This window comes from Struthio camelus, chromosome 2 (assembly GCF_040807025.1).
Source record: "Struthio camelus isolate bStrCam1 chromosome 2, bStrCam1.hap1, whole genome shotgun sequence".
Lineage (NCBI taxonomy): Eukaryota > Metazoa > Chordata > Aves > Struthioniformes > Struthionidae > Struthio > Struthio camelus.
The window spans coordinates 147,283,728-147,310,877 of NC_090943.1; the positions used below are offsets into that span (position 1 = coordinate 147,283,728).

The 27,150-nt window shown below is 38.1% G+C and overlaps 1 protein-coding gene across 13 annotated transcripts in view; it reads left to right on the top strand.

Moving 5' to 3' along the window:
- STK3 (serine/threonine kinase 3) overlaps positions 1–27,150 on the top strand; it is a 159,662-nt gene that overhangs the window by 98,951 nt on the left and 33,561 nt on the right. For all 13 annotated transcript variants that reach the window (XR_011139266.1, XR_011139265.1, XM_068932953.1 and 10 more), the window contains one exon: positions 7,759–7,934. Coding sequence is in view for 11 of the 13 variants with exons in the window: in XM_068932953.1 (XP_068789054.1) it covers positions 7,759–7,934 (176 nt within the window). In the remaining 2 variants the exon portion in view is untranslated. The remainder of the gene's footprint in view (positions 1–7,758; positions 7,935–27,150) is intronic.

The window sequence follows — 27,150 nt, forward strand, 5'->3', positions numbered from 1 at the left end:
TTTTCCATAAAAAATCTTTAAACTTGAGTTCATAGTCTCTTCAAAAAGTTTGTGAAAGCTGGTTAGTTGAAAAATATCTGGATTTTCGACTTAAATGCTAGTTGCCGTTATTTCTGATGGTTAGGTGTGTTATATTATAAAAACAAAACAAAGAGCTTTACTTCTATAGTAAAGTTCTCAAGGCTGGATTTATAGTTTCATTTTTGCCCCTGGGGTATCTATCCTCTATACTGAATAAGCCCTGAATTTGAATGAGGATTTGGGTGTTTGAGTCGAACTGTGGTGTGAAAGATGTCAATTCAGTAACTACTTTGTTAGGTAGCTTTCTGTTGACCAAACTATTTCTTAGATATATTTCTGGGTTTTCAGTTCTTAGATTGGATTGCTAATCGCTCTGGCCTAAGCAACTGGTTGTCTAGTTTCTGCTCCTACTTTCTTGTGATTGGGAAACTAAGTAGACTGACCTCTAGTTCTCTGAGCTGGGCATCCAATAAACATGTATAAAACATGCCCAATATATACCAGCAGAACTGGCCCACTCATACAATACAGTCATAGTGTCTGTCTGCTTAGAACATGGCTGCAGGAGCTGGCTGTGCTGACTTTTTACAGGGAAGTGTAAGAGTGCTTGCCCAGTAGCTTTGAGCTCTAAATTCCAGAACCTCTTCCGTCCTATGTATTTGAAGCTCCCATCTCCTGTTTCCCAGGAGAATTATCTGCCACTGTATTGTAGGCTAAATCAAGGGCTAAGACAAGCCAGGCTTTTCCGGCCCTCAGACTGTTATCCCCTACTGCCCATACGGGTAGGTGCATGCTGGTAATACTGCTAAGGGAAACCTTGAGCATATCAAGAGTGACGCCAGGGTTCTGGGGGTGAGGGTAGACTACGGTCATTGGGGCCCAGGTGATGTTCTCCTCAATCTTGCTGGTGAAGGAGAGAGGCTTGGAGGAATGGATAGATGCTGTGGGTCAACACCTGGCTGTGCAGCTGGTATTGTTGACAGGGATTCGGCTTTTATGACCATGAGACCTTCTTTGAGGGTGAGGGACTGCTGGGGAGACTGAGGATGCACCTGACAAAGTGAGGCAAGACTGTTTTTTGTCAACAAGCTGGCCAGCCTGGTGAGGAGAACTTTAAATTAGGAATGCCAGAGCAGGGAGATGATGACCCATAGTGAAGTGAGGAAATAGCGATCAGAAGTGGAAAACAAATGGATCAAGCAGACAGGAGCAAGAGAGACTTCAGGAACGATAAAATGGGGCTTAAGGAAGCCATCTTCAAGTGTACGTACACAAACACACAGCACTTGAGAAACGATCAGGAGGAACTAGAACTCCACATGCCATCAGAGCTACAATATCGGTTGGAGTAAGTGAAACGTGATGGGGCAGGCTTGTACAACTGCAGTGCCGTGATGGGTGGGAACAAGTTCTTCAGGGAGTTTGAGGGTGGCTTGCCCTCTGTGTGAAGGAGCAGCTTGAATGCACAGAACTGTTATATGGGATGGATGACAGATTGGTTAAGAGTTTGTTCATCAGGCTCAGAGAAGACCTCAGTAAGGATGGCATTGTGTTGGGATTGTGCTACAGACCACCTCATCAGTCAGAGTCGGGGAGTAGACAAGGCCTTCTTTAAAACAACTCAAGAAAATCTCTGGGTCGGAGATTCTCGTCCTTACAGGAGATTTTAACCTCTCTGATATCTGCTGGAAAGGCACCACAGCAGGATGCAAGAAATCCAGGAGGTTTCTGGAGGATGTCAGGGATAATGTCTTGATACAGGTACTGGATGGGCCAAAGAGGGGCAATACGCAGCTGGATCTGCTCTTCACAAGGAAGAATGGTTGGAGGTGTAATAATCAGTGACAGCCTTGACTCTAACCATGAAACAAGGGAGCTGAAGATCCTGAGAGGAGTGAGAATGGTGACTAAATACAGATGCTGGACTTAAAGGATGCAGATTTTGACACTTAGAGAGTACTGACTGGTAAACGAGGCTGCTTAGGAGGCAGCTCCAAAGGGCAAAAGAGCTCAGGAAGCCAGCTGGAAGGCATCCTTCAAGCTCAAGAATGGTTCAGCCCAATACTGAGGAAAACAAAAAAGATATCAGGAGATTGACTTGACTAAGGAGAGAATTTGTGACTAAGATCCTATGCTCCCTGTATAGAGGAGGTGGGAGCAGGGAGAGGCTGCAGAAGAGGAATTTAGAAATGTTACCTGGGTGTGTGGGGCTGATGTTAGGAAAGCTAAAACTCACCTAGAGTTGAGACTTGCAAGGAACATCAAGGACAACAAGAGGAGCATCCATCACTATGCTGGTAGTGGCTGGACAAGGAAAATACGGGCCTGTTGCTGAATGAGGTGGGTAACATAGTGACAGTGGGACATAGATAAGGCTGAGCTGCTTGATGGCTGCTTTGGTTCTGTCTTCACTGATAAGGTCTCCCAGGCCTCTGTGCTTGGAAGCAGGGTTCAAGATAATGATTGAGTCAGGGATTATATGTGATAACTTGAGCCGTTGAAGTTCCTGAGTATGGATGGGCTGCATCTGAGGGCACTGAGAGATCACTGATGGCATAGGCTACTGTCTTGTAATCTTTAAAAAGTAATGGAGATTTTTTGTTCTTATGGACTTGCTTTGAAAGATGAGTGTGGCATCCATCTTCAAAGAAGGCAGAAAAGAGTCTGGGAAGCTGATCAGCCTCACTTCAGTCCACGTGAAAATCATGGAGCAAGTCCTCTTGGAATACATTCCTGAGCGTATAAAGGAGGATATGATTGGGAATAGGTACTATGAGTTTATAAATGGTAAATCATGCCTGATCAAAATGAGTGCCTGCTATTACAAAATGACTGGATTTGTGGATGAGGAGAGCAGTGGGTGTCATTTACCTCAACCTTAGTAAGGCTTTCGACACCATCTTCCAGTATGTTCGAAATGATTGGATGGTCAGGCTCAGAAGGTAGTTGTTAGTGGGTTGTACTCTCCCTGGATGTCTGTGATAAGTGCTGCCGGGGTCTGTTTTGGGGCTTGTCCCGTTTAACATCTTTATCGTTTACCTGGAGGAGGTGACAGAATGCCACTGTTGTCGGGTTTGCAGACAACACCAAATTGGGAAAGCCCAGTTGATATGTTTAAGCGCAGAGTTGCCATCCGGAGGGACCTAGGCAGCTTGGAAGAATGAGCTACCAGGGACCTTAGAAAGTTCAGCAAGGACAAACATGAAGTCCTGCACCAGGAAAGGAAGAACCCTGGCAGTGATACAGACTGAGAAGTGACTGGTGGTGGAGCAGCTTATCTGAAAAGGCCCTGGGGGTCCTGGTGTACAGCAAGCTGGAGTCATCGGTGCAGCCAAAAGCGACTGTATTAGCAGGAGCACAGCCAGCGATCAAAGGAAGTGATTGTGGCTCTTTACTCAGCACTTGTGAGGCCACATCTGAATATTGTGTCTAATTTTTGCTCCCCAGTGTGGGAAAGACATTGCTCAACTGGAGTGAGCTCAGGGAAAGAGTACCAAGATGGCTGGGACTGGAGCACTTGTCTTGTGAGGAGAGGCTGAGGGAGGAGGGCTTGTTCAGCTTGGAGAAGGGATGGCTTTGGGGGAGCAAAGAGCAGCTTTCCAGTATCTACGAGGTTATGAAGTCAAGCTCTTCAGTGGTGCATGGCAGGAGAACAAGAGTCGGTGAACAAAACACAAAAACAAAAGAGGTCTAGGGACCTCCTGATGTCCTTTCCAACCTGAGTTACTTTGATTCTATGATTTTGCTATTGTCACCCTAAAACATTGTAATTACATTTTATAGATCATTATAGATGTTTATGTCTTTTAATACTTTGTATATTTTTTGTTAATTCAGGTTTTACCTGTATCTTCTATAAAGTCCATTCTTCCCATGGATTTTGTTCGCAGAAAGGAACAATAGAAATTTGTTGAAGGACTTTTTAATAAACTTAACATCAATTTAATATTATTATAATACTTTTCTGTTAGAAATATGTCACTAGTAAGACACTTTTCTTTATAGATGACATGAATTTGATCAAAACATGCATTAGAATGAAACGTGTATTCCTTCTTATTTTGAAATGTTTACTTAGAATTAGTTTTCCCTGTTACAGCTCTTCTAGATGAGGTATGTTTTTGAACTAGATAGCAGAGCTGCCGCCGTTATACGTGTCGTTGCCTAGCTTGTTTTAACAGCGTATTTTTTGGAGGAAAATTCCCTTTTTAGGAATAAAGTTGTTTCGTAGACGTTTGGGGAAGTCCACGTTCTTTGTCTTCCAATTAGTAGTATCAGTGAGGTAGAATGTATTTTTTACTGTCTAGGAGTAGTCTCTGATTGCCTTCCAGCAGCTTTTTAGACTGCTGTTGATATTGTGGCTTTCTTCCCAAAACGATCTTGAGAAGCCTTGGAGTGGGCCAGTATAGGGATGAGGGAAGAGAGGAATATCCTTAAGTGTTGAAACTGTGGCATACTAAACATGATTGTCCTTTGTTGAAGTGCAAAGGAAAATGAGAAGAACTGAAAAATCCAAATGCTATTAGAAGTCTAATGCATGTGACAATGTTTTTAGTCCAAGTGTCAAGCGATACCAGTTACGTTTAACTGTCACAAAAAACTGTAGATGATCTACATCATGTAGAACAAATGGAAAGTAACTTACTGGATATATTTGAATGAACTGGTTGTCCTTAAAAGATTTTTTTAATGTATCATGCTTTTAACTTTCTTCCTTCTTGAAAGACGGTCCATGGGATACTGTTACTCTGTTATAAAGTAAGATATACAAAGCTTTCAGACCAAAACAATCTCTCATAACCTTACATTTTTCAAAAATATTTTACAAAAAAGAGATAGGAGCCTTGAGGGGGGCACTGGGAAGCCGGTTATGCGCTTTTAAATTAGTAGGTGTCAACTTATGCCCTTGTTTTCCATGAGGTATTAACTAAGGTTGTTCATGTTAAGTTAGCTAGAGATCAAAAGGAATTTCTTTTTGCATTCAGTTACCTATAAGGTTAACGGGGGCGGGGGGGGGGGGTGTATGGTGGGTGTGTGGTACTGTGTGCTATGTGTGTTTTTTTTTTTTTTTTTTTTTCCTTTGGAGAAAACCAAATCCTCTTAGCACCTCAAGTCCTGTCATTTTTTGGGCATTTCTCTGTGTGCGTGCATGTATGTGTTCGTATCGGCAATATGGAAATAATAAGCAGCTTTTGTTCTCTTAAGTAGGTTAACTAATTGTATACTAAGTTGGAATTGGAAGCTAGTTCTAAATTCTTTCTTTATCAAAGAAAATAAAGAAGGCCCTCAAAGTGTGAATTAAATGTGTTTCACTCATTTCAGAGAAGTTCCAGCTCTCTAATCCTGCTTGACCCACTTTCCTTAATAGGCACTTGATGGCAAGGAAGTTGGGAGGGGGTTGTTATTATTATTATTTTTTTTTTTACACACATATTGTCAGTCTTCTATTATGTGTGTAAGAAAAATATTTATAAATAGCTCAAATCTTAGAGCAATGCTTGGAAAACCTTCAGTACTTTTTTTTATTACATGAGAAGGAGACTATCTTACCTATAATGGGGCAGCATTATGGTACTTCAGTGTTTCTAATGGAAATGCTGTTATTCTTCCTGTTTATGTCTGAAGGATGAAATGTAAGTACAGTCATCTCAGCAGGAAGAAAATAAGTGATAGTGAAAGGCCGGCAGCGTGGTGCCGTACCTCTTGGAACAAACAGTTTCACTCTTTTTTTGGGAAGCACTCAGCACATAATCTAGCAATTATAATAAAAAAGTGTCATTAAGAAAATGCATTGTACCCTGGTTTTTCATTCCCCTCTTCCCCTACTACCACTTTCTTTTGGATGCTTTTTAGTTTATGCTTTGCTAAAGTATAGTTTTCACTCCTTTAGTGCTAATTGTTCTAGCTGTTTGTCATCCCTGCCATTTCCCTCCTATCCCCTCCTCTGCTCTAGACTCCGGAGATTAAGAAACCTCATTGAAGTAATCCCAAGTTCAGTGGGAGCAGATTTGGGAGAGCAGGTGTCTTCTACCTGGGCCACTTACTTCAAACTTAAGATTGGCTCGCTGGATGCTTTTCTGTGATAGATAGCTGTCAATTAAAAGATAGCAAATAGTGTTAACTGTCATCTGAGATTACAAAAGAATATAGCGATGACTAAGAGGAAAAAATGGGTAAACAATCTGGGAGGAGGAGGTGCGTATGAAAACATGACAGACTGAACAAAGGAATCATCATGGAGTTGAGGTTGGAGCAAATAGTGAAGTGCCATAAGGCCCACCACATAGGCAAAACAGTGGAAGAATACATTCAAAAAAAAAAACAAAAACAAAAGAAATCTTGCTAGAACAGAATGATACAGGGAAAGTAGAAAGGAGAAAGAAAAGAATAAATAAGCCAACATGTTACAAAAGATGGCAGCGCAGAAATTAGGATTAATGAGAAAAATAGGCCACTATTAATTATGCAGCAAAATTGGAATAAATAAAAAAACTAGAAGAATAGATGAAATGAGATACTATAGGAAAAGATGATGAAATAAAAGATGAAAGAAAAATGTCATTGAATTAGTAAAATTAAATGTAGTCAGATGCAAAGATCTGCAAGTCCTAATGCTCAGAAAGTATTTCTAATGTCTTCCGTTTTTCCTCTTTTTAAAAACAAATGGCTCAAACAAAATGTCTTAATTCTTTTGTAACATTTATAATTAAGTGTAGTTCTACCTGTATTCTTTTTCGGGTTGATTGTTTATATTTCTCATCCTGTTCCGTATTTTACTAGTGGAAATGTATTTCATATTTCTCTATGAAAAAAGGTTTACATTGTGAGCAAGTACATGTTTCATGAGTCATAATACTGTTGCAGAAATAATCTGAGATAACCATTACGTAGAACTACTGAAGTATTTGTTAGGTTTTATTTGTTGCTCTATATAATAATTAATTCACTTTGAAATCCCTGAATCCTGAAACAAATTTCAATCATTTAGGGTTATGTTTTATTTATTTATTTATTTTTACTTTAGTTTCATGAAAAGGATAATAGAATGAGAGTTCATAGTATGGTCTTGGTCTGTGTTTCATAAAGCTCTTGCAGCTGTGTAGATGATGACAAACAATCCCTCGGGGTTTCTACACCATAGAGATAGGGCACTTTGCAGCCATCTGTAGAGTGTGATCCTATAATATGCTGAGAATTGTCAGTTAGCAATGCATTTAATTAAGCAACATCTAGACACAATTTGTGCAGTTGTATTTTTGCGATTTAAAAAAAAAATAATTTTTAATTCGCAGTTATGATGAAACTGATGGAACTTGCTTGCTTTCCTACTAGTGCCTGTGCACCAGGCCTTAAAGTTAAGGGCATTCAGCACCCAAAGGGATGCCTTAGCACCTTGTGTTGTTCAGTTTCTATAACAACAAATAGATATCACATGAAGTAACTTCTAAATGCTATTTGTGCATGCAACTCTGAAATGTCTTGAACATTTCCCCACATTGTATCTTGCTGCAAAAATATCATTCTTGGGCTATGAGCTTTTATGCCAGAGATCCTCAGGGGACAAACAGAGACTTGCACCGCATACAGATGATTGTAGTAGTTTCTTTAAAATCCAGGGAAATTAAGGCAATGAGTTAATAAATAGAGTTCATTGAATTAATAAATGGAGTTTATTTTATAGGACATAAATCTTTCATCTTTAAAGAGTTTTAACTTTTCTTTTTTCTTTCAACTAAGGAAATGCTACTTCACCGCAAGTACAAAGACCTTCTTTCATGGACTACTTTGATAAACAAGATTCCAGGAATAAAAGCCCTGAAAACTGTAATCAGAACATGCATGAACCTTACCACATATCCAAAAATGTTTTCCCTGATAACTGGAAAGTCCCTCAAGATGGAGACTTTGATTTCGTAAGTATATTCTTAAAGTTGGTTTTCTTGCATGCGGTTTCTTTTATATACGCCAAAAATAGAATCATTTTCTGTAATTCTGTTAATACAAATAAAATAAGTAGTCCTTCAAGAATACCATCTAGTTTTTTCATCTTAAGGTCATATACTGGCTGCAAAGTAAGTGTATTTGCATAAAACAAGACCTAATAGATGAGAATGTGACATTAAAAATATACTAAATTTGCTACTACAATTTTTAGCTATATCCTTGTTTTTTTTATAATTTATTTGTTGTTATGAGTTCAGAGTTTGATCCAGTTCTATTAAAGGTTTTAAAAATACTGTTAAAGATGAGAAATCATGTTATGTTGAAGGAATATCTTACTGAGAGAATGCGCATTTTAAACGGGATGGAGACACTAATTCAGTCTCCTTGGGAGATTAAGATCACTTAACTGTTTTGCGTGAGCCAGTTGGTTTGATAGCGCACGTATTTCTGCATGGATTTATTGTGTCTAACACTGGTCAATCCCTTTCAGGGTTTTTCTTTTGTCCTCTGCGTAATATGTATAGTTTCTTTCTTTTCACCTACGTTGCAGATAAGAACAGAGGCGAAAAGAGAATGTTCCTAAGCTATTTATATGTATGTAGTGGTTTTCAGATGTTCTTAATAAAGCGCAATAAATAATTACTTTGTTTGAAGACTTGTAGATGATTATACCCGATTTTCCCCTTTGTTAGTTTTTTAACATCTTTGAATGAAAGAACTTAGGTTATCTGTTACAGCTTTAACATGTTCTTCACTGCAGTGCAGTAGCTGAATATGATCACATGACACCTTTTCAAAGTACCCTTGGGATTTGGAGAAAAACATTGTGTTTAATTTTAGGTGACAGCTGTAGGTGTGGGATATTTTTTTTCCAGTTTTCACTTACTGCATTTCTAAATAAAGCTGACTCTTAAATTTAAGCTACTGGAGTGTAGCCAGCTAAACAGCACAGTACAAGCTGTTGCTGCTGGAGAGCAGAGTTTTGATTAAGCAGATATTTTTTTGGACCTTAAAATGCAATCGTCAGCATCCTCATAATAGAGTAATAAAACAACTAATTGAATTATTCATTGGAAAATAACTAGCTATGTTTAAGTGCGGTTATTATAGTGGCAACAAAATTGCTTATAGAATCATTTAAAATTCATTCTTTTACATCACTTGTTAAGAAATGCAAACAAAAATGATTCTTCTTGTAAACGCCAGGATCCCGATTCTGTAAGTGTGTATCCATGAATAACTTTGACACGAATAATCCCGTGGAACTTGCTGTGATTGCTTGTATGTGTGAAGTTACATTCCTGAAATAAGAATTTGTTCTAGGATCAAACCCTGAGGAAGTCTAATTCTTCAGAAAACAATTGTGCTCTTTGTTGGAGGTGAACCTTGCTAGCGGTTTTAGCATGAGTGGCAAGTGAAACACTTCAGAAGCTACATGATGTGTTGTTTGTCTTTGACTTTCTAAAAATACAGTGTTGCAAGTCTTGTTGCTACAAAATGATTCTGGCAGAATAGGATTTAAAAAAATGATTAGCTATTTGTATGGGCTATGTACATAGGTTTCTTTGGGATTTGATTTTAAGCATGGCAGAAGACAAATACGTCCACAGAAAAGCCAGTCTAAGAAAGAGGTTAGGAAAAATCTTTGATAATGGATGTACTCTTTCAGACTAGTACACTTAAATACCTTTTTCTGAAACATCTGCTATCAGCTGATGTCTCGCAAGATACTGGTTTTAACAGTGTGAACCACAGACAATTATTGTTTGTTTATATATTTTATAAACACTTCTATTTATCTTTTAGACAGTCCTGAATTTTTTAAAAAAACAATGTTTTGTAACAAGTGAGTGGCAGTATTGGTAAGTGGTCTGCAAGAGACTTTCCGAAAGGATAAATCGGTGGGTGGCGTGCATAATATATTGTCTACTTTTTATAAGTTCAGCATGAATGTTTTCAGTGGCTGACATGAAGTCTTTAAATGATTCATGAAAGCGATAAATAATGGAAACATGTTGTACTAAATAATTCTATTCTATTTTGATTGGAATTAGCCTTAATGGCATCTAGAAAGGGATCCTAACAGTAAATGCTGACAATCATCATTTTATTTAAGGAAGAAGAAATTAATAAACCTAAGCATAAATGATCAAAATATAATTTAATGTTCTAATAAGTGCTCTATCATGTAGAAAAGAAAGTATGCTCTGTAAGTTAGAGGTCACCAAACTCATTTGGTGGATGATACCTTAACTCTCAGAAAACTTACTTAACCGTATACCTTCGTAAGCTGTACAGAGCATGCCAGTGCTGGCAGCCAGCAAGCGCTTTGCTTGTGAGCCAGGACGGAATCTCAGCGCCATGCTGAGAAGAGGTATTCAAGTATATCAAGTGAAAAGAATTATAACAAGCTTATTAGTGCATATCTCTCTTACAGCATAAAATGGAAAAGAGAAAATGCTAGTCAATCGGGTTGGGAGGGAGAAGGGAACAGGAAGAAGAAGAAATCCTCATAAATCTCTGCAGATAATCAGTTTACTTAACGTCAGTGTATGAGACCTGCAGAGTTAAGAGCCGATTCTTTTGGCCCGAGCATATATTTGCTTTAGTTAGTGGTAATATAGTATCCTATTCCCCATATATTTTACTATTTGACTGCATAAAACAGTACGCCATTATTTAATTTGTTTAAATGTACATGTCATGCAGGTATAGCAGTTTTACACACTCTCTAACTTTTTTAGTTATTGTAAATAAATGATACATGAAGCTTTTATCCAAAGTTGGATAAATGAATGTATAAAATAGCACTGAACAAACTTACCACTAGGTCTAGCTTGAAAGTTCTATGTGTGGGCATAATTTTCTGCCTCGTTGTATATGGTTTAAAACCAGTTGCCAATGAAAATAGAAGACTTTAAGAAAATAAGATGCTTTGGTTGCTAACCAGAGCTGTAAGAAAAGTCATTTTAGCTATGATTTTTCTTCTCAAAGTAGATGTTTATGCTTTGTTTTTGACCATTGAAGTCAATCTGATTTGAAAGTCAAAAGCAGGTTGTATTTCTTTCTCACTAATGTCATATGGGAATTTGAGATCCATCTCTTTCCTCTTGACTGCTGGTCTGCTGCCCCTCCGGTTCGTGATCAGTCTGTGCTCATTGTTGGTGTAATGCTCCGTGAATTGATAAGAAAGAGCTCCTGCTGCATATCTTTAAGTTTTGCACTGTGTTCAGTGGGGAATTGTATAAATCAGTTTTAACCAGACTTGATTCTAATACTGCATACTCACCTATAACGTTACCTTATTCTATACATATTACCCTTTTTGTATATACCTCAGGACTAAGGTGCTATTTTCCATGAATAAGAGTTTTTTTAAAAAGCAAGTAGCAAAGTAGTGAAAAACAAACATTTTTGAACTTTGTGTTTTCTAGGAATTTAATATTTATTTTTAAAAAAATCTTTTTCCATTATTTTGTTGTCTATTTCTAAATCTCATGGTAAATTCTGGAAACTAAAAACATGAGTGTTTTATATCAGTGAGTCCCAGAGAAATGAAGTAGTTTTGAAGTACTTCTAACTAAACATTTTGTTCACTTCACCCTTTTAAAAAGTACACAGCGTTCAAGCTGTGGTTGGATATAAATCTTAAGAATGATAAACGGGAGGTTGTTCAAATTTTAGCCTTTGTATTAGACTTTGAGTATATATTTTACACTGGAGGGTCACTGTCTTTTGTTCATTTTTTTTTTTTCCCGGTGATTACTTCTGACTACAAGCAATTAATTTGCACGCTTCTGTTTTTAAATGACATGCAGCTAATGACCAAATGAAAGCAATATTTTAAACCCTAATTCTGCTAGTTTTACTCGGAGTTAAGTGGTGCTTTATTTCACAGCAGGCCCTGATGCCAATAGGACTAATTGACAAGATATGACTCATTCTGAGGAAAAGTGTATAATGTCTGTGAATAAGTAAAGATGTAGTAAAGCTATACAGTGTATGGATATGATAGTCGTATAAATGTTGATATACAACAGAAGCGGCTTTTCAAAATGAGGCTGAACCATTTAATGGGCTGACCTGTGTCCTGTCTCAGGGCTCACAGGTCAGTGGGTTGGAACAGTGTGCCGAATTAAAGCAAATGACGTGGTGTTTGTCTGGGCAACAGCTCGTCTTGGAAGGACTGTTTAAGTGAAGAGTCCTTTCAAGAACAGTTATTCTATGGATGCTGTGTACTCCTATGAATGTGTTGCTTCTAGAATAGCTCTGTTCTTTCCATGAGCAATATTTTCTATTAGACACATACATGCCGCAGAGAACTATAATGAATGAGCAGTAAAACTGCAAGGTGTCAGTCATTGAAGCAGCTTGTTCAAAGTTATCTTTGTTTTTTCACAGTTTAAGGTTTTGTGGGTATTTATATATAGCTTTTATCAGATTCTTACATGACCATTATAGAAGGTAGTTTCTAGAAAAAAATAAAGTGAACTTTTACTGAGCAGGAAGTGCATGAAACTTTCATCATGTGGGAAAAAGCAGGTAAATCTTAGCTGACTAGACTAATACACTGTGTGCATGTCTTGTTAATTAGCCTGCTCTTTAAATTTTTACTGTACCATGACATTTTACATTTCATTAAGATATAATGTTGCTCTGTGAAAACCTCCTTGCGTTTACTAATGTGTATTAGCATGGAGTGCAATGTTAAAGGATTTACAAGTGTTATGGTGAAATGATATGCAATTGATGGTTACCTGTGAGATGGCGTTACTCAGAATGAGTTGCTAAACTTCATTTGCACTGATTGAATATAGTATTTCACTTTAAATAAAAAAATCATTTTGTTGCAAGATGTCAAGAGAAAAATGTAAAAAGGCAAATCCATTTATTATAGCAACGCTGGGTAATGATTTCTGTCTTTAGTAGAACTATTTCCAAACAGGGATGGTATCCAGATTGTTAAATATTAAACAGTGAACATGTAGATCATGTTTTGCAGCAACTACAGTATCGTGTTGAAGATGCATTTTGGGTTACTTAGATTCTGGAATAGTAACAAAAATTTAAAAAGCCATCTGTTACTCTAGGCAGAATATTTCACTGCGTTTCTACCAGAGCAAATGCATTAGAATATAAGCATTGTGCAATAACTATCTTGCAGATAGGGAGTGCTTTTGTTAACATTTGCAAGTGTGTAATGTGACAATTGATTTGGCAGGAATTAAACACTGTAAAAAGAGTGAAGGTTATGCACAATTTAATTAAAACTTCAATAATAAAGCTAAGCTGAGTTAGCTTCATTAGAAATACCTCCGTTTGTCCAAAACCTTGGCTGGATTTACTCTGATTTTTGATCAGCAGATGACTTTTTTTTTTTTTTTTGGTATGGTTTTCTTTTTAATGGGAGTATATTTCATGTAGTTTGCTTTTCAACTATTTCATGCTCTCCTCTAAGTCATATGACTTTTTAAAATAAAGTGTTAACATATATTCTCTTTGCTGTGTTTTTAATTAGTTGCATAAATATCATGAAGCATTTCCAGATGCTGGCAGGAAGAACATTGAAGTATAAGAAATAGCTGCATTTTGTTTTTTGTAATTGGGCAAATATGAAACTTAGTTTTGGACTGCGTGTCTGTGTGTATGAGATAAACAGGAGAGTAACATGCCATGTCGTGTAGCTAATCAAAGTATTATTGATGTTGACAATTAATCTGCATGCAGAATTTCATCGATTTCAGTCCAGAGACAGCTAACGGAGCAGGGGCTCTAGAATAAATTTGCCTGCTGACTGCTGTATTGAGCTCATCTTGTGAGGACAATGTGAACCACAGCAGCAGAGGTTTTTGTACCTCCTACAGTAGAGGACCAGTACGGTAGCCTCTTGTGCATCAAGTGTTTTTTTTTTTTTTTTTAAAAAAAAAAAAAAGGGAGGGCAGGTGAGTGGTTCAGTGTGAGAGCTGTCTGCTGTGGACGACTTGAAAGTTATAGCAGTAGTTTCTTGGTCTTACTATATAGTTGTTTATGCAGTCAGTAGGGGAAGCTGTGCCAGCCTAACATGTAAGTTTAAAATGTATTATTTTTTCCTGTGGGGAAGGAGAACTGACCAACCTATTAACTTTTTTTTTTATTTTCTCTTTTCAATTCTGCAAGTCAAGTACTGACTCTGACTAAACTAAGGCCTTCTGACTGTATAAGGAATATTAGTTTATTCCTCCACTCTCTATAAGAAAAATATCTGAGCAACGTGATTCTCCAACGAGTATAGAATATATGATCCTTTCTCTTTGAATACATCCCTTCCCCAATTACTATAGAAGTAAATTATTGACCTTGATTTTAAATTCTTTTGGTCTTGTATACAACTCTAAATTGTTTAAGTTGTAAACAGGATCCATCCTTTGTTTGTTCTAGACTGTAGGATAAGATTACTGTATAGCGGTTACGCCAGTCTTGAAGTCATCAACATCGAAGTGCCTGTGCTACACTTCTGCAGTTTTGGAGGGTGAATCTTACCTTCTGACAGGGAAATTTTGTATGAATTTTGTATCCTGAAAGAGCCCAGAAGACGTCCTTCTAGACAAAAACGCTTTTTTGTTTTCTTATGTGTGAACAATGGAATAAGAGATTTTTAGTTATCAGTCTCTCATATCCTCTGAAGGATAGGGCAACTGACAGCCTAAAATTGTGTTTTAAGTTGGATAATAGGGAGACCTTCTGATAGGATAGCAAAGCGCTGGAGTAGTTTGCCTCAGAGGGCTGTGGAAGTGCTGTTATTTTAGGTGTTAAAAACCTGATTAGATAAACATCTGTGAGAATAGTTTTGGTGGAGTTAATCCTGCCTTGGAGCAGAGAAGTGTTCTAGGTGACCTCTGAAAGTCACCGACAGCCCTGTTTCCTCTGGCTGCCCTGTTTCCTATGACTTTTTAAGCTATTGCCGAGTTAGTTGTTAACTGGAATGATACTTTACTTCTAATGTCATAAATACCATGAAAGATTTGAAGAACACGTTCTTACAAGTGCAAGCTTTCAAAAATAGCGATATACCAAACTTATGTTTAAAAGGCTCAGTATTTTGGAGGGTCTGCACTTTGTGAAAATTTTCAAGGTTACCCAGTTAGCAGTCAGCCGTCGTTTCCAAACGTGAATCTGTCCCTGGAAAATTTTGGCCAAGGTTCAGTCAATACAACTTAACCACGTTTTCCTTCTTGAAAGTTTAAAGCATACCTGCTATTGTCTTATTGTATCATGTGAAATATTTGCAATAGGAAAAGGTGGTATGCTTGCATTTTAGTTACAAATTATTTTCTAGTGAGAAGACATTTTGAAACTTATTTTCCAGCCAATTTTCAATGCTTTGCATGAGATGAAAAGCAAAACTCCTCTACTCCAAGGAGTTTAAATGCCTGCATCATCTAAAAACTCTCTTTTTCCACACTAGCTGGAGTGAAGTATAGCTCACGTGCATATTTAGTTATACAGTATGCCTGTAATTTATGCATAGTTTAAAGGGAACAAATGAAAGAAACCAGTGAAACTGATGAGCTGAGGCAGCACTGCTAGTTTAAAGTTACATCTTGTTACCCTGGTAACCAATTGTCTGTATCAATTTACTTCTTTGAGATCATTGTGTAATAGCTAAGTAATGTTTATAGCCTAGAAAGAGCTTTGAAATACTTGCGGGGGGAAAAACCAGTTTTGGCTGGACAAGCTTTAGACAATACTTTTTTTGTCCATCAAAACAATTCACTGTCAGGTCTCTGAATTCTGTTTTCCCTTAAAAGAAGGGATATTTGATCCAAATTGTTTCCATGTTACACGGATCACTGTTAATGCCAAGACAGCGTACCACACCTTTGCGTCTGATGTCTGCTCCCCAGACTGAATGCTGACGCTGAGAGGTGCCCGTTTTACTTTCTGCTGCCAGTTTCAGCAGAGTCCTCTGAAATCATCTCTATGAAATTATCACACAAATTTGCCACTGAGGAGCAAAATCTGCTTTCTTACTCTTTGCCATGATGATTAATGATAATAAAAAGAAGTAAAAATAAAACTTGCCCGAGGAGAGTGGGCGAGTGGAATTTTGCAAGAATGTTTCAATGTTTGTAAGTTCTTGATTTTGAAGAAGATTTCCTCATTATATGGTTTGTTTAAAAAAAAAAAATACAGTTTTGTCAGTTTAATGTTAGGGGGTGTGTGTGGTGTGTGTTTTTTTTTTTTTTTTTAAACTGGGCTGAAGCAGGAGCACGAGAACGTCTCAGATAGGAGTCTAGCCGTTTGGGGTTTAACTGAAAAAAACTTTGGATTAGTTGGGTGTCCATGTGGCTAATTCTCAATGTTGTATTAAATTTCTGTTACTTATGTTTTGATCTGCAGCCAGCCAATAAGTCCTGTGTGTAGACTATACATTAAGACATAAATGTCAACAATATCTCATAAACAATATTAGAAATTAAATGACTGACATTTAATACTGTTGAACTTTATGAAGAATTGAAATTTCTACACAGTTTTTTTTTTTTGTGAATAACATCTAGAATTTGAAATAAGACTTGTGCATTAAGGCATTTCCTTCAAATAGTAGAAGGCTGTTAATACTTATCAGTGTTCTGTGTTATTTGGAATTAATGCCTCCGGATACCTGATTACACTGAACCTAGCGCGCACACGTAACAAACAGGAATTGCTCAGAATACATAATGTTTTACGTGTGTGTTTTTTCCTTTTCTTACAATTGTCATAGCTCGGAGAGAAAAAAGGGTACTCCTAAGAAATGTGAAAATCAAGCCTCTATTTCTATAAGGATATATCATTAATTGTTTGTGTTCTAGTAATGTGTGACTTGTGTGAATTTAAAACGTTACAAACGTCATTCCTTTATACTAATTGTCTGCCTTATTAGATGCCTTATTAACCACATTTACTTTTCTTTATTGAGAGTTATAGCATTGCCATATGCTAGTGGCCTAATTTTTTGTGGAAAAGGTCACTCTTTTAATAGAGTTTAGGTACTGTGTTGAGTCTTTAAGCTGATTCTCTTGGGCTTAATTTTTTGCATTTATTCTTATTATTTAGGTCTTGATAAAAGTGTGCTTTGTGGACAGCACCTCTACTTTAAAAAGATGAAAAACATTGTTCTGTAAAATCACGCAAAAAGAAGGGAGGGAAAAATGAATTTGGCAAGTGTTGGTACCTATTTTGTAGTGTTATATGGGTAACAATATAAAAATAAAGCTGTGTAATCCCAATATATACATCTGATGCAGTTAGTCAGTAGCTACAGCTAATGAAGGTTAATCCCATGCTTCTTGCTAAAGTCAGTGGCGAAAATCCCACTGACAGCCAGGTTGACTTTGGATGTTCACCTTATTGGAAAAACAAGCCATTGTCATTTATGTGTCTAAATGCGAACTTGAGACTCCTACATTTCAGTTTAGGGTTAGCATTGTCAGAGTTTAGAATGTTTTTCTCAATATTAGTCTAGGGCAAGTATGCCTGTAACACTCTTAAAAATATATAAAATGTGCTGTTCCTAGGAGAAAAAACAAAAACAAAAATCACAAAACCCTGAAGAATTAAGGTTTAATTAGCAGGTAGTTGAAGACTTTAGTAGTGTACTCGCTGTTATGTTAGTGTTTGTTTTGACACTAGGAGTTTTACCAATATGAGAAAATTAGTGTTTAAAAAAAAAAAAAAGTTTCTTAACCTGAATAGAGATACCAGGGCAATATTGCTCTGTAGCAAAGCTCTAAGGTATAATAACACAGTTGCAGCTTTTTCAGAAGGCTGCATGATGCTTAGCTGAGACAAGAACCCTCACCGTGTTTATGCATTTAGTCTGCCATACTGAGAAGTAAAACTAGTTAGTTTAAAGCCTTTTGAAGAATTTAACATATTTCACTTTGCACTGCAGCAGACTAGAGTCATGGCCAAGGTCAGGTTGTCTTTTCAGCTGAGAAGCAGGAACTTTGTAAATTGTGCAAACTAGACCGCTCGAAGTGTATGAAGATGGTGTAGTGATTATTGAATTAGATGGGACCGTTTTTAAAAACATTTGAATTTTTTTTCCCTCATGGTGTCAGTACAGGCCAATATATTTAGTTGTTTCTTATAATTGAATGGTCTTCTTTCAACCAAGACTGGAGGAACAGATGTTTGGCAAAAATATTTACAGAAGAGACTTCCCCTTCACCCCAAGAAGCTCTCCATATCTAAAAAGTTCTCTAAGATAAAATGAGCTATCCCAAAATGACTATATCTCTTTTCATTTGTTGTGTCCTTTGAAGGTTGCTCTTTTTGGCCTAGGGCATTACTTGGAGAGTGTGTGACTCGAAGAGGAGACTACCTTGCCAAGGGGTCCAGGGGCAGCACTCCACCTGCAAACTGGGAGGAGGTCCTCCTGTTTTTTTTTCTTTTTTTTTTTTTTTTGGAAGGCAGTTCTTCATGCGGTTCTGATGCAGTTTTCTTTTGCAGTCTGCGAAGGAAAATTGATGAAGAGTAATAGCCAAAATAAGCACTTTTTCAAAGAAAAAAAAATAGATGTAGCCTGTGAACAGGACTGGATTTGTACTGAAAAAATTTTCGTTAAAATTATTTGGGACAAAGCAAAGCAGTGTAAGAAGTCTTAGTGCTCAGGATTTTATTTCAAAATAAGTTTAAACTCATACTGTGCTGTTATAAAAATCTGAAGTTGTTGTTTTTTAATCAAACAGTAAATGCTGTAGCTTTAGTGTATATGAAGTGTACAGGTTAGCATTAAGAATAGAACATAGGATAAGATACGAATGAGAAGTAGTATCCTGATGGTGGTCTTAGTGATAGAAACGTACTTTAGTTGCATGATGCTTCTGTGATGTATACGTATACCCTTCTGCTGGAATAAGCTTTTTATTTTGCTTTTGTAAATTTTGTTGCCATTTCTAATTTTTTTTAAAGCATTTCCATTAATTGATTATATTAATCTATAGTGGCCTTTTAGAGAAGGAGACCCTAGGTGAGCAAGCCTTCATTCAGACATGTTCAATTAAAATAAAGACATTAGTTAAAAAGTAGAACTGACGCTGGTCCATTGTAGCTCTGTTTGTGGCTGTCTAATTATCCATTGACACGTGAGCCCCTCTGCGCAGCTCACCCGCTCACGCCTGCAGAGAAGCCCAAGTGGGCTCTGCAAGAGTGTGTTCATCCTAGTGCCGTTTTATTTATGCGTGCTCTACTGTTTTATTTGTTGACTGTTGTGCAGGTCAACTTCCTTGGGATGAGTTTCGCGGGGGCTGGGGTTACAGTGATTGGTTTTTCCTACGTCGAGCACTTGGACAACACCTAGCGTGTTTTCAGTGTTGTGCTGACGCAAGGCTGTTGAAGTGAGGAGGCTGTGGCCGAATCATGCTCCTTTCACTCATGCTCAGTGGTTAACAGGATTTAACACCGAAATTGTGCAGTGCCCTTTTCTAGAAGAACAAGGGTTTGCAAGAGTAAATTGCATTTGCAGAGAGAGAAGCTGAAGGAGCTGGTGGCTCTGAAGAGGGTTTCTGAGGGATTTGAGGAAGGGGGAGCCGTAGGTGGAGGGGACCAAATCCAGCCTTACTTGAGCATCTCCATGGCCTACCACACTCCAGAGCCTTGTTTTCCCCCTTTCTGTTGGCTGATGACACTATGGCAGCAGCCCACTGATCGTCTTAGAGGCTGGCTAATTCAAAACTACAGGCGAAAATAGTGACATTGGAAATGGGGGTTAGTTTGAAACTAACCTGACCCGTTTTCCATGTTTTAAAGAGCTGTTGCTACGGCAACAGCAGCTCGCAGAGGACAGAGTGCTGCTAAGTTTCAGAGGCTCAGCAGTCACGTGCGTGTGGAGGGGGTGCATCACTTCCAACACCAAACTGTAATCCCTGCCCCCATCATCTTTAAAGATACCTGCTCTAACCTGGAGTTACTGCAAATACATTAGAAAACTGTGCTGCCTAAATCCTAAGTGAGCAGTTCACTAACCTAGCTGGATTTCAATTCATACTTGCAGTGTTCTTTTTCTTCCCTCTCTTTTTGCCCCCTTCCTACAACAAAACACCTCCAAAGAACAGTAGTTGCTCTGTCCTACAGTCTTCAAACTCTCCTCTCATCAAGCACCGTGGTGCTGATGTTCCACATCCCCGGGTATGGAAGTCAGCAAACATAAGCTCTGTTTGACCGTGGGTTAGGGAGAAATTAGTTCCAGAGCTGAGATGCCTTCATTGAAGAATAACCTGACATTTTTAATCAGTTAATTATCTGAAATGTCTCTGCTGCTGGCAGTTGCCATTGTAACATATGGGGAAGAGAGGATTTTGCAGATGGCCAGTTCAAGCAACTATTTCACAGCTTTAAATTGAAAATCAGTACAGTGAGCTTCACCTGGTGTCTGGAGTGTACTATGCTGGCTGTGAGAGTTGTCACTTAGTGGACAAAAATACAATATGCTAACAGAAATGTCTGGTTAGCAGAGGTGTAGTCTGTTTTTCAGTTTACTGCAGTAGTGTTTTTATGAAATGAGTAGAGCTGCTGTGATGTGATCCATATCTGAAAGGGGAAGGTACATTCTTGCCAAGCAGACATTTCAAGAGGAGTCCTAGTCTGAACTGCAACGTGGATACCCAGGAGCAGTTAGGAGTCTAGCGAAACACCGTAATTGCATTAACGCTGAAGCCACTACCTTACTGAATGGGAGAGAAGAGAAGAAAGGATGCTCCAGTTGCTTTTTTCCAATCTACAAGCATTATTTCAGATTTCCCAGGTTCATCCATGCATTGAAAATCTTCCTCCATGTTGTAATCTCTAACAAAGAGATCTATAGGACCAACTATGAAGGAAAATATTAATCTGTGATTTTTTTTTGGCTGTCTGGGGAAAAATAATGATGTGAGGATTGTAAATGATTTTCAACCAATGTAATTTCATATCAGTCATTGAAAAGTGTTAAGAGCTGTGCTGATGTACTGAAATCAAATGCTCAAAATTTAGGGAATTCTGTATTTATGATTGTTTGACCTCTTATGTACCCATTCTAGCTGAGTCATAACTTGTAGTCATGTAATTAAGGACATCATTATCAAGTTAATGTGTAATTAAGCGTAACTGCAAAAAGACAAAATGAAAGTTGCATAAGGAGTTTGTAAGCATTATCTTCCCTAATGCGTTTCAAGTACTTAATTCAATAGTCTTTCAAGGAGTTGTATGCATGTAATTTGAGATTCATTTACAAAGGAAAAGGGTGAAGAAAAACGAAATTTATTCCATGTAAGCATAATAGTCCTCCAGTGCACAATGTCGTGAGGTCTGAAGGCTGAATTGTTAACCGCAGCACCCAGATCAGTGTCTCGAATTGTTAGAATAAGTATGTTGACTGGTAGAAGGAAGAAATCAAAAGGAGGAATAGACTACTAACTGGGAGCCTAGATGGAGGGGACTGGGAAGGGAATGAACAAGGAAAATCAGCTTGCTCATTTTTCTGCTCTTGGGATAGGTTTGCGTGAGCTGGTCCAGCAGAGGTGTTTCTCTGAACAAGACAAAAGTGACTTTGAGCACCAGTCCTTGTGGCGGGGAGTCAGCCCTACTCAGCTCCTTCATATAATAATACATATGTAACACAGTTGCCGTGTAAAGATGCATACTGTGAGATGAGGTGGGGCCAATTAGATGAGTAAGACTTGAGAGTTCAGGTGTCACTTTTTTTTTTCCTTCCCAGAGAAGTGGAATCAATCTTAATTTCTGTTTCTAACCTGTTATCAGTATGTTCTTGTGAAACGTAAGTGCTAGAAAGGACATGGCAATTAAAAATAGTTTATATCCTAGTAAAAGCAGTATAGAATTTCATGTAATTAAGCAGTTGTTGCATTCATAAACCCCAGGCACTTGCAACTTGCCCAGTGTGTAACGTCTGCTGAAGGAAACCGAGAAGGCATTGCAAATACTAAGATTAGATAACTTTCTGAAATGTTATACTGTATCTCGAATCATTCATAATTTCATGCTTAATGATGAAATTGGTAACTGAGTTTTGCTGGCATGTGTAAAGTATCTTGATGATCTCTCCTTACCATAAAATTTTATAAAAAAAAAAAGTGTTAAGAGCTTATTAAAAAGGAAATGTATAGGTTGCTACCAGCTCGCGACTGAATTCTGAATATGTCTAAGGACAGAGTCTCCACAACTTCTGGGCAATCTTTTCCAGTATATGAACATCCTCGTATTCTACTGATAATAACTTGTACAACCTTTTTCATAATGTTTACCTTTGTGAAAAACTAAAATAAGGAAATTACATATTTTCCTTTTGCTATACATGTTTAAGGAGTGTACTTTTTACCCTTCACTGTGTCTTTTCACACAGTTTTTTAAAATAAATTTTAATGCTTTGCAGTTTCTTAGATAAAGCTGGGATCCATACAGATTGGTGGGGTGATTTTTGTTTAAGCAGAGATTTCTTCAAGGGAATTTCTTGTTCAGTTTTTCTGTTGCTACATCTGTTCAGGAGTGCTCCTTAATATATGAGTAGAGCAATATATTAAGCAATTCTTATTTTCCTTTTAATCCGTCCTGTCCTGTCCTGTCCTGTCCTTCTGGGAGAAAGGTCTTGTTATATTTGGTGAGGGGGATAATAGTAACATAAATCCCTACCCTTTTTTTATCGATATCTTTTTTCCCCTAACCCTTTGGTACTTCTGGAAACAAACTGCAAGCTGTTCGGTTCCGTGTATTTGAAGTTACTCAGTTCTGTGTCTCTAAACTCAATGTAGATGTCTGGAATTGAAACAAAGGGTGACTAAAACCAAATTTATTTATAATTATGCTTTTAAAATCAAGCTTTGAAACTCAAAAATATTTCATTGGTCTGCATGCTGACTTGCAGTGTGTTATCTGAACAGGTACTCTGCTGTTAACACAGTAGAAAGCCAGAAACTAGTTAGATTGTAATGATCCTCATTGGTGATCCCTAAGTAAGGGCTTATGACTCAAACCTACAAGGAACATACGGCATCAGACATACTACTTCTGTGCTGCTGGAGGGTTGGTTTGTGCTTAGGAGGAGAATTCTGATCAGATCAACACTGTAATGTTAGAATTTCTAAGTAGGCTGTAGTCATACATCTGGGAGGCATCCATGAAACAGCCTCTTTCTAGCAGGCTGAACACATGGTTTCATTGCAGTAATGTAGCGATCTATCTTCCAGTCACTCCTGAGAATGATGGTCCTTTTTGGGTGCCTGTTTGAGGCTCCGGTAATGAGTAATGCAATGGCAGAAGGCATGCTGGATTTCCACAGCAAAGAGGACAATGCGTAGGAACGTGAGTAGCATTTGTACAAGATACGGCTTGGGAAGTAGTGTTAAGTGAACTTTCCTCAGTGATATTAGGGGTATTAGCGATTGTTGCCAAGCAGGAACAGATGATGTGCCTGGCGGTTTTGCGCATCCCTGTTGAGATGAGGCTGATAAAGCATCCCTGTGCCAAAGCAGCTCCCTGAAAGATGGGCAAAGTTCTAGAGGGCAATGGTGACCCTTTGTGTACTGGGATGAGGTTCATCAAGAATATGCTTTTAGCTGCAGAATAGCGTCACAGCTTCCAACAGAAGGAAATTGAAAGACACCTTTTATACCTGACAGTTTTGCACCTACTCTTGGCCGTGTCAAGTATCAGAAAACTGGTGCCATCAGTAGGTTTGGATCACCCCTTTGAATTTTGTATCAGATTGTTGTTCTCACAAAGCGAGTTGTCTGAGCTGTGCCTAATCCAGGTGGGAATGATCCCCAAAAGAGCAAGGAAGACTTGTGAACATATTAGATATTCAGAATAGTTGAGGTACCATTAAAGTGCTCACCATCCTCCGTTCCCAAAATAATTTAGGCATCTAGCAATACATACATAACAGTTTGAACTAATTGAGATTTCAGTGTAATTTTATTTAATGAAATTATGTAGAAGTTTACCTGTGCATGTATGCAAACATTCTTTGCGTATATGTGCGTACACTTATGTATGTCTTTGTATCTTTGGAGAGGGATAATATATTGTAAAAATTACACTTTGTGTTAAAGGCTAGAGCATACTTTTAGGTTCAGCTCTGAATAAATGGTGGTGTGTAAGGGGTATGGCCTTAGAGAGGTTTGGAAAACGTGCCTTGGAATGTTTCGTGGATGCCCCCTGGCCATATGCCTATGGCTATTTAGAAATTCTAGTAATGTGCCCATAGGGGCACCCACATATCATTGCGAGTATTTCACTCTGGGGGTTTAGCGTTAAGTATTGGGCTGAATGACACTGATCTATTCCTGTCAGCTAAGCTGTTTCTAGTTTGTTAATTACTCTTTAAAATATATTTCCTTTGGTCGTCTTTTTTTCTATTTGGATTTATTTTTCTTTTTTCTCTAGTCCCTTTTGGAGCTATAGCATTATCTTTCTTTGCAGAGTTATTTTTTGCTTACTTTAATTTTATTTACCTTTTTTGTTCCAACGTTTTGGGCCTAGAATTGCTTAAGCCCCCTGGCTTTAAGCTGTGCCTTATATGTGCAATTATATTTTGTGTTGGAAGGAATGGTCATTCCTGGATTTATTTTAGTTAGGGGAAAGCGGTGTACTTGGAAAATGCTTTGTTTGTAATGAGTTTAGGCCCAGAACCCTAAAAGTATCAAGAATAGTTTCAGATATACTATTTTGAATGAAGTTTTATTTGTTTGGGCCTATGGATTAGGTTTGTTCCAGTTTTTGTTTGAAATCTCACTCATTTTGATTTATTCCAGACGGAAGTTGGGAAGTTCTCTTGGATGAACAAAACGTCTCAGAAGAGGTGCTCTAGCAACCCATTTACTTTTTACTGCCTTTATCTTGCCTGCCTTCTCCAAACACTTACGGGCTGTGAATGTCTGGAGAGAGTTGTCTATGAGCCAGCTGAACTTCCGCATCTTGGGATTTTAAGCTTATCCAGAAGAGAAGAAAAGGGAGAGTTAATTGGCTCTTCTTAGCATTACTTTATAGAATTGCTTTAAGGCATCAATTATACGTAGATTTGAGCTCCCTCCTTAGAAGAGGGTTTGGTATCGTGAAATTCTTTTGAGGTTGTACATTTTAAGTTCTATCTTTATTCCGTTTTGAGCAAATTCTTGCCTTGTGGAATAGAAAGTGAAGATCCGTCCCAGCCTTTAAATATAACAAAGCTGTTTGCTTCCTGGTAAGATTTATTTCAACTGTCTCTTTTCCTTAACCAGAACTTGACGTATGTCCTTAACCTTAAGGTGAAGCAGCAGTTACATGGCCTATATCAGTTCTTTATCTTTTCCTGATGTAGCACTTCTATCTTGTGGTCGTAACTCAGTAACGAAGAAGCACCACTGCAGATGCTTGCTTTACTGGAAAGAATGCCAGGTCTAGTTCCCCCTCAGTGATCTAAAGAACAAACACCATCTGTCCTACACTAAGTGAAGATCACTTCAGTGAGTTTCTACATAACCACTCGCACTTGCCAGAGACAGAGAATCTCCCCAGCTGCTTTTTAACTTCTTTTTACAGAACTGTCCTCAAACTGCCCCATATCACACATACAGAAGTACTGCTTCCAAATTCCTCCTCGTTCAAGTCAGCAGCTTTCGCTGGAATTTCTCAGAAGTTGTTCTCTGCAGCATGAGCACTCCAGTGGCACCTGAAAGCGTTTCCTGACCTTTCTCTGGATAGTGAATACCTCTCCTCAGGGTGGTGGTCGAGTCAGAGGTGGCTCACAGTTGTCTTGATATTTTGGAACAGTGAGCTGATTGCTGTATTGGTGAATGTTTAAGTCTTACAGCTGCTGGAGATAACAGAAAGGCTCATGCTTCATACAGATACAGCGCAAAGCACAATTGTATTTGAAGAAATTGATTTTTTCACCATTCCGCTCTGTGCCCCATGTCTTTCACCATGCCACTGTGCTCCCTTGTGGCAATGATGACAGTAGAATATTAGGAACAATCTAAGTCTCCTTCTCTCAAGAGCACCAAAATATATAAGGAAGATAATTTATATAAACAAATAGGGAGGCATGAGGTCTTGATCTTCTGCAGAAAAGCAGAAGATGTTTGGAAGTGACATATCTAGTATCTAACTCAATATATTGGCCATCTATTTCTTGAGAGCACTAGTTATGTTGGGTAACAAATGATTTAATTACATTACCCTGTTCAGACTAGAGAATTATGAGTGGCTAGTCCTCACGGTGATGTTCAAAGCCAATTTTTTGGGATTTAGGGTATTCTACAATGGACCTGTTTTTCCTGTCAGCAAAGAAATATTTTTGATTGAATGAATTAATGTTTTTGATCTTGGCCTGGATTATCCCCATGGTCCTTTTTAGATATTTCTTCAATCTACTAGTCAGGGTCCTTTTACTCATCTTTTTCTTGCATCTTGTCTTTATCTTAACTGTCTGAGGGATCACCACTAATTAAAAGAAGTAAGGTTTCCCTAGCTTGATGGAGGTAGTTTTTATTCCGGAATCTCTTCTACCTCTCAGAGATGACAATGAATTTTGGGTTTCAGGCTTACTGTTGTATGACCTGTATTGCCTGACTCTTGAAATCTTAAGGCAGGCTATTGAATGTCTCCTTGAGTTAAAGTACTCCTGTGCTGATCCTCTGAGAGCATGCTTATCAGAAAATGTTAGCAGTTTGCCATATGTAGATATATAGCCATATGGTTTGATTTCTGTGGGTGGTGGTCAGCTTTGTCCTCATCCTTATGTCTCCTCCTTATGTTGATAAGGAGGAGAAGGTCTCACAGAATAACAGAATGGCCAAGGTTGGAAGGGACCTCTGGAGATCATCTAGTCCAACCCCCCTGCTCAAGCAGGGTCATCTAGAGCACATTGCACAGGATTGTGTCCAGGTCTTCTGCATGTTTTGTGTAGAGAGTCTAGTAGTTTGACAGGTGCTATAAACGAAAAAAATTGAAGCAATTATGTGAGGAAAATCTGAAGGGTCTCAGTAGTAGTTTGTATCTGCTACTAAATTGTGGGCAAGCAGGATTGCTTTGAGATACCTTGTTTGAAGAAAATTTGCTTCTGCTACTAGCTTAGGGGCATGCAGGATTTCTCTGAAGACATGTTGTACCTGAATACACTGTTACTTGAGGATCACTACTTTCTGACCTTAGCGCTTACGTTTTTTCCTAAACAATCTGGATAAT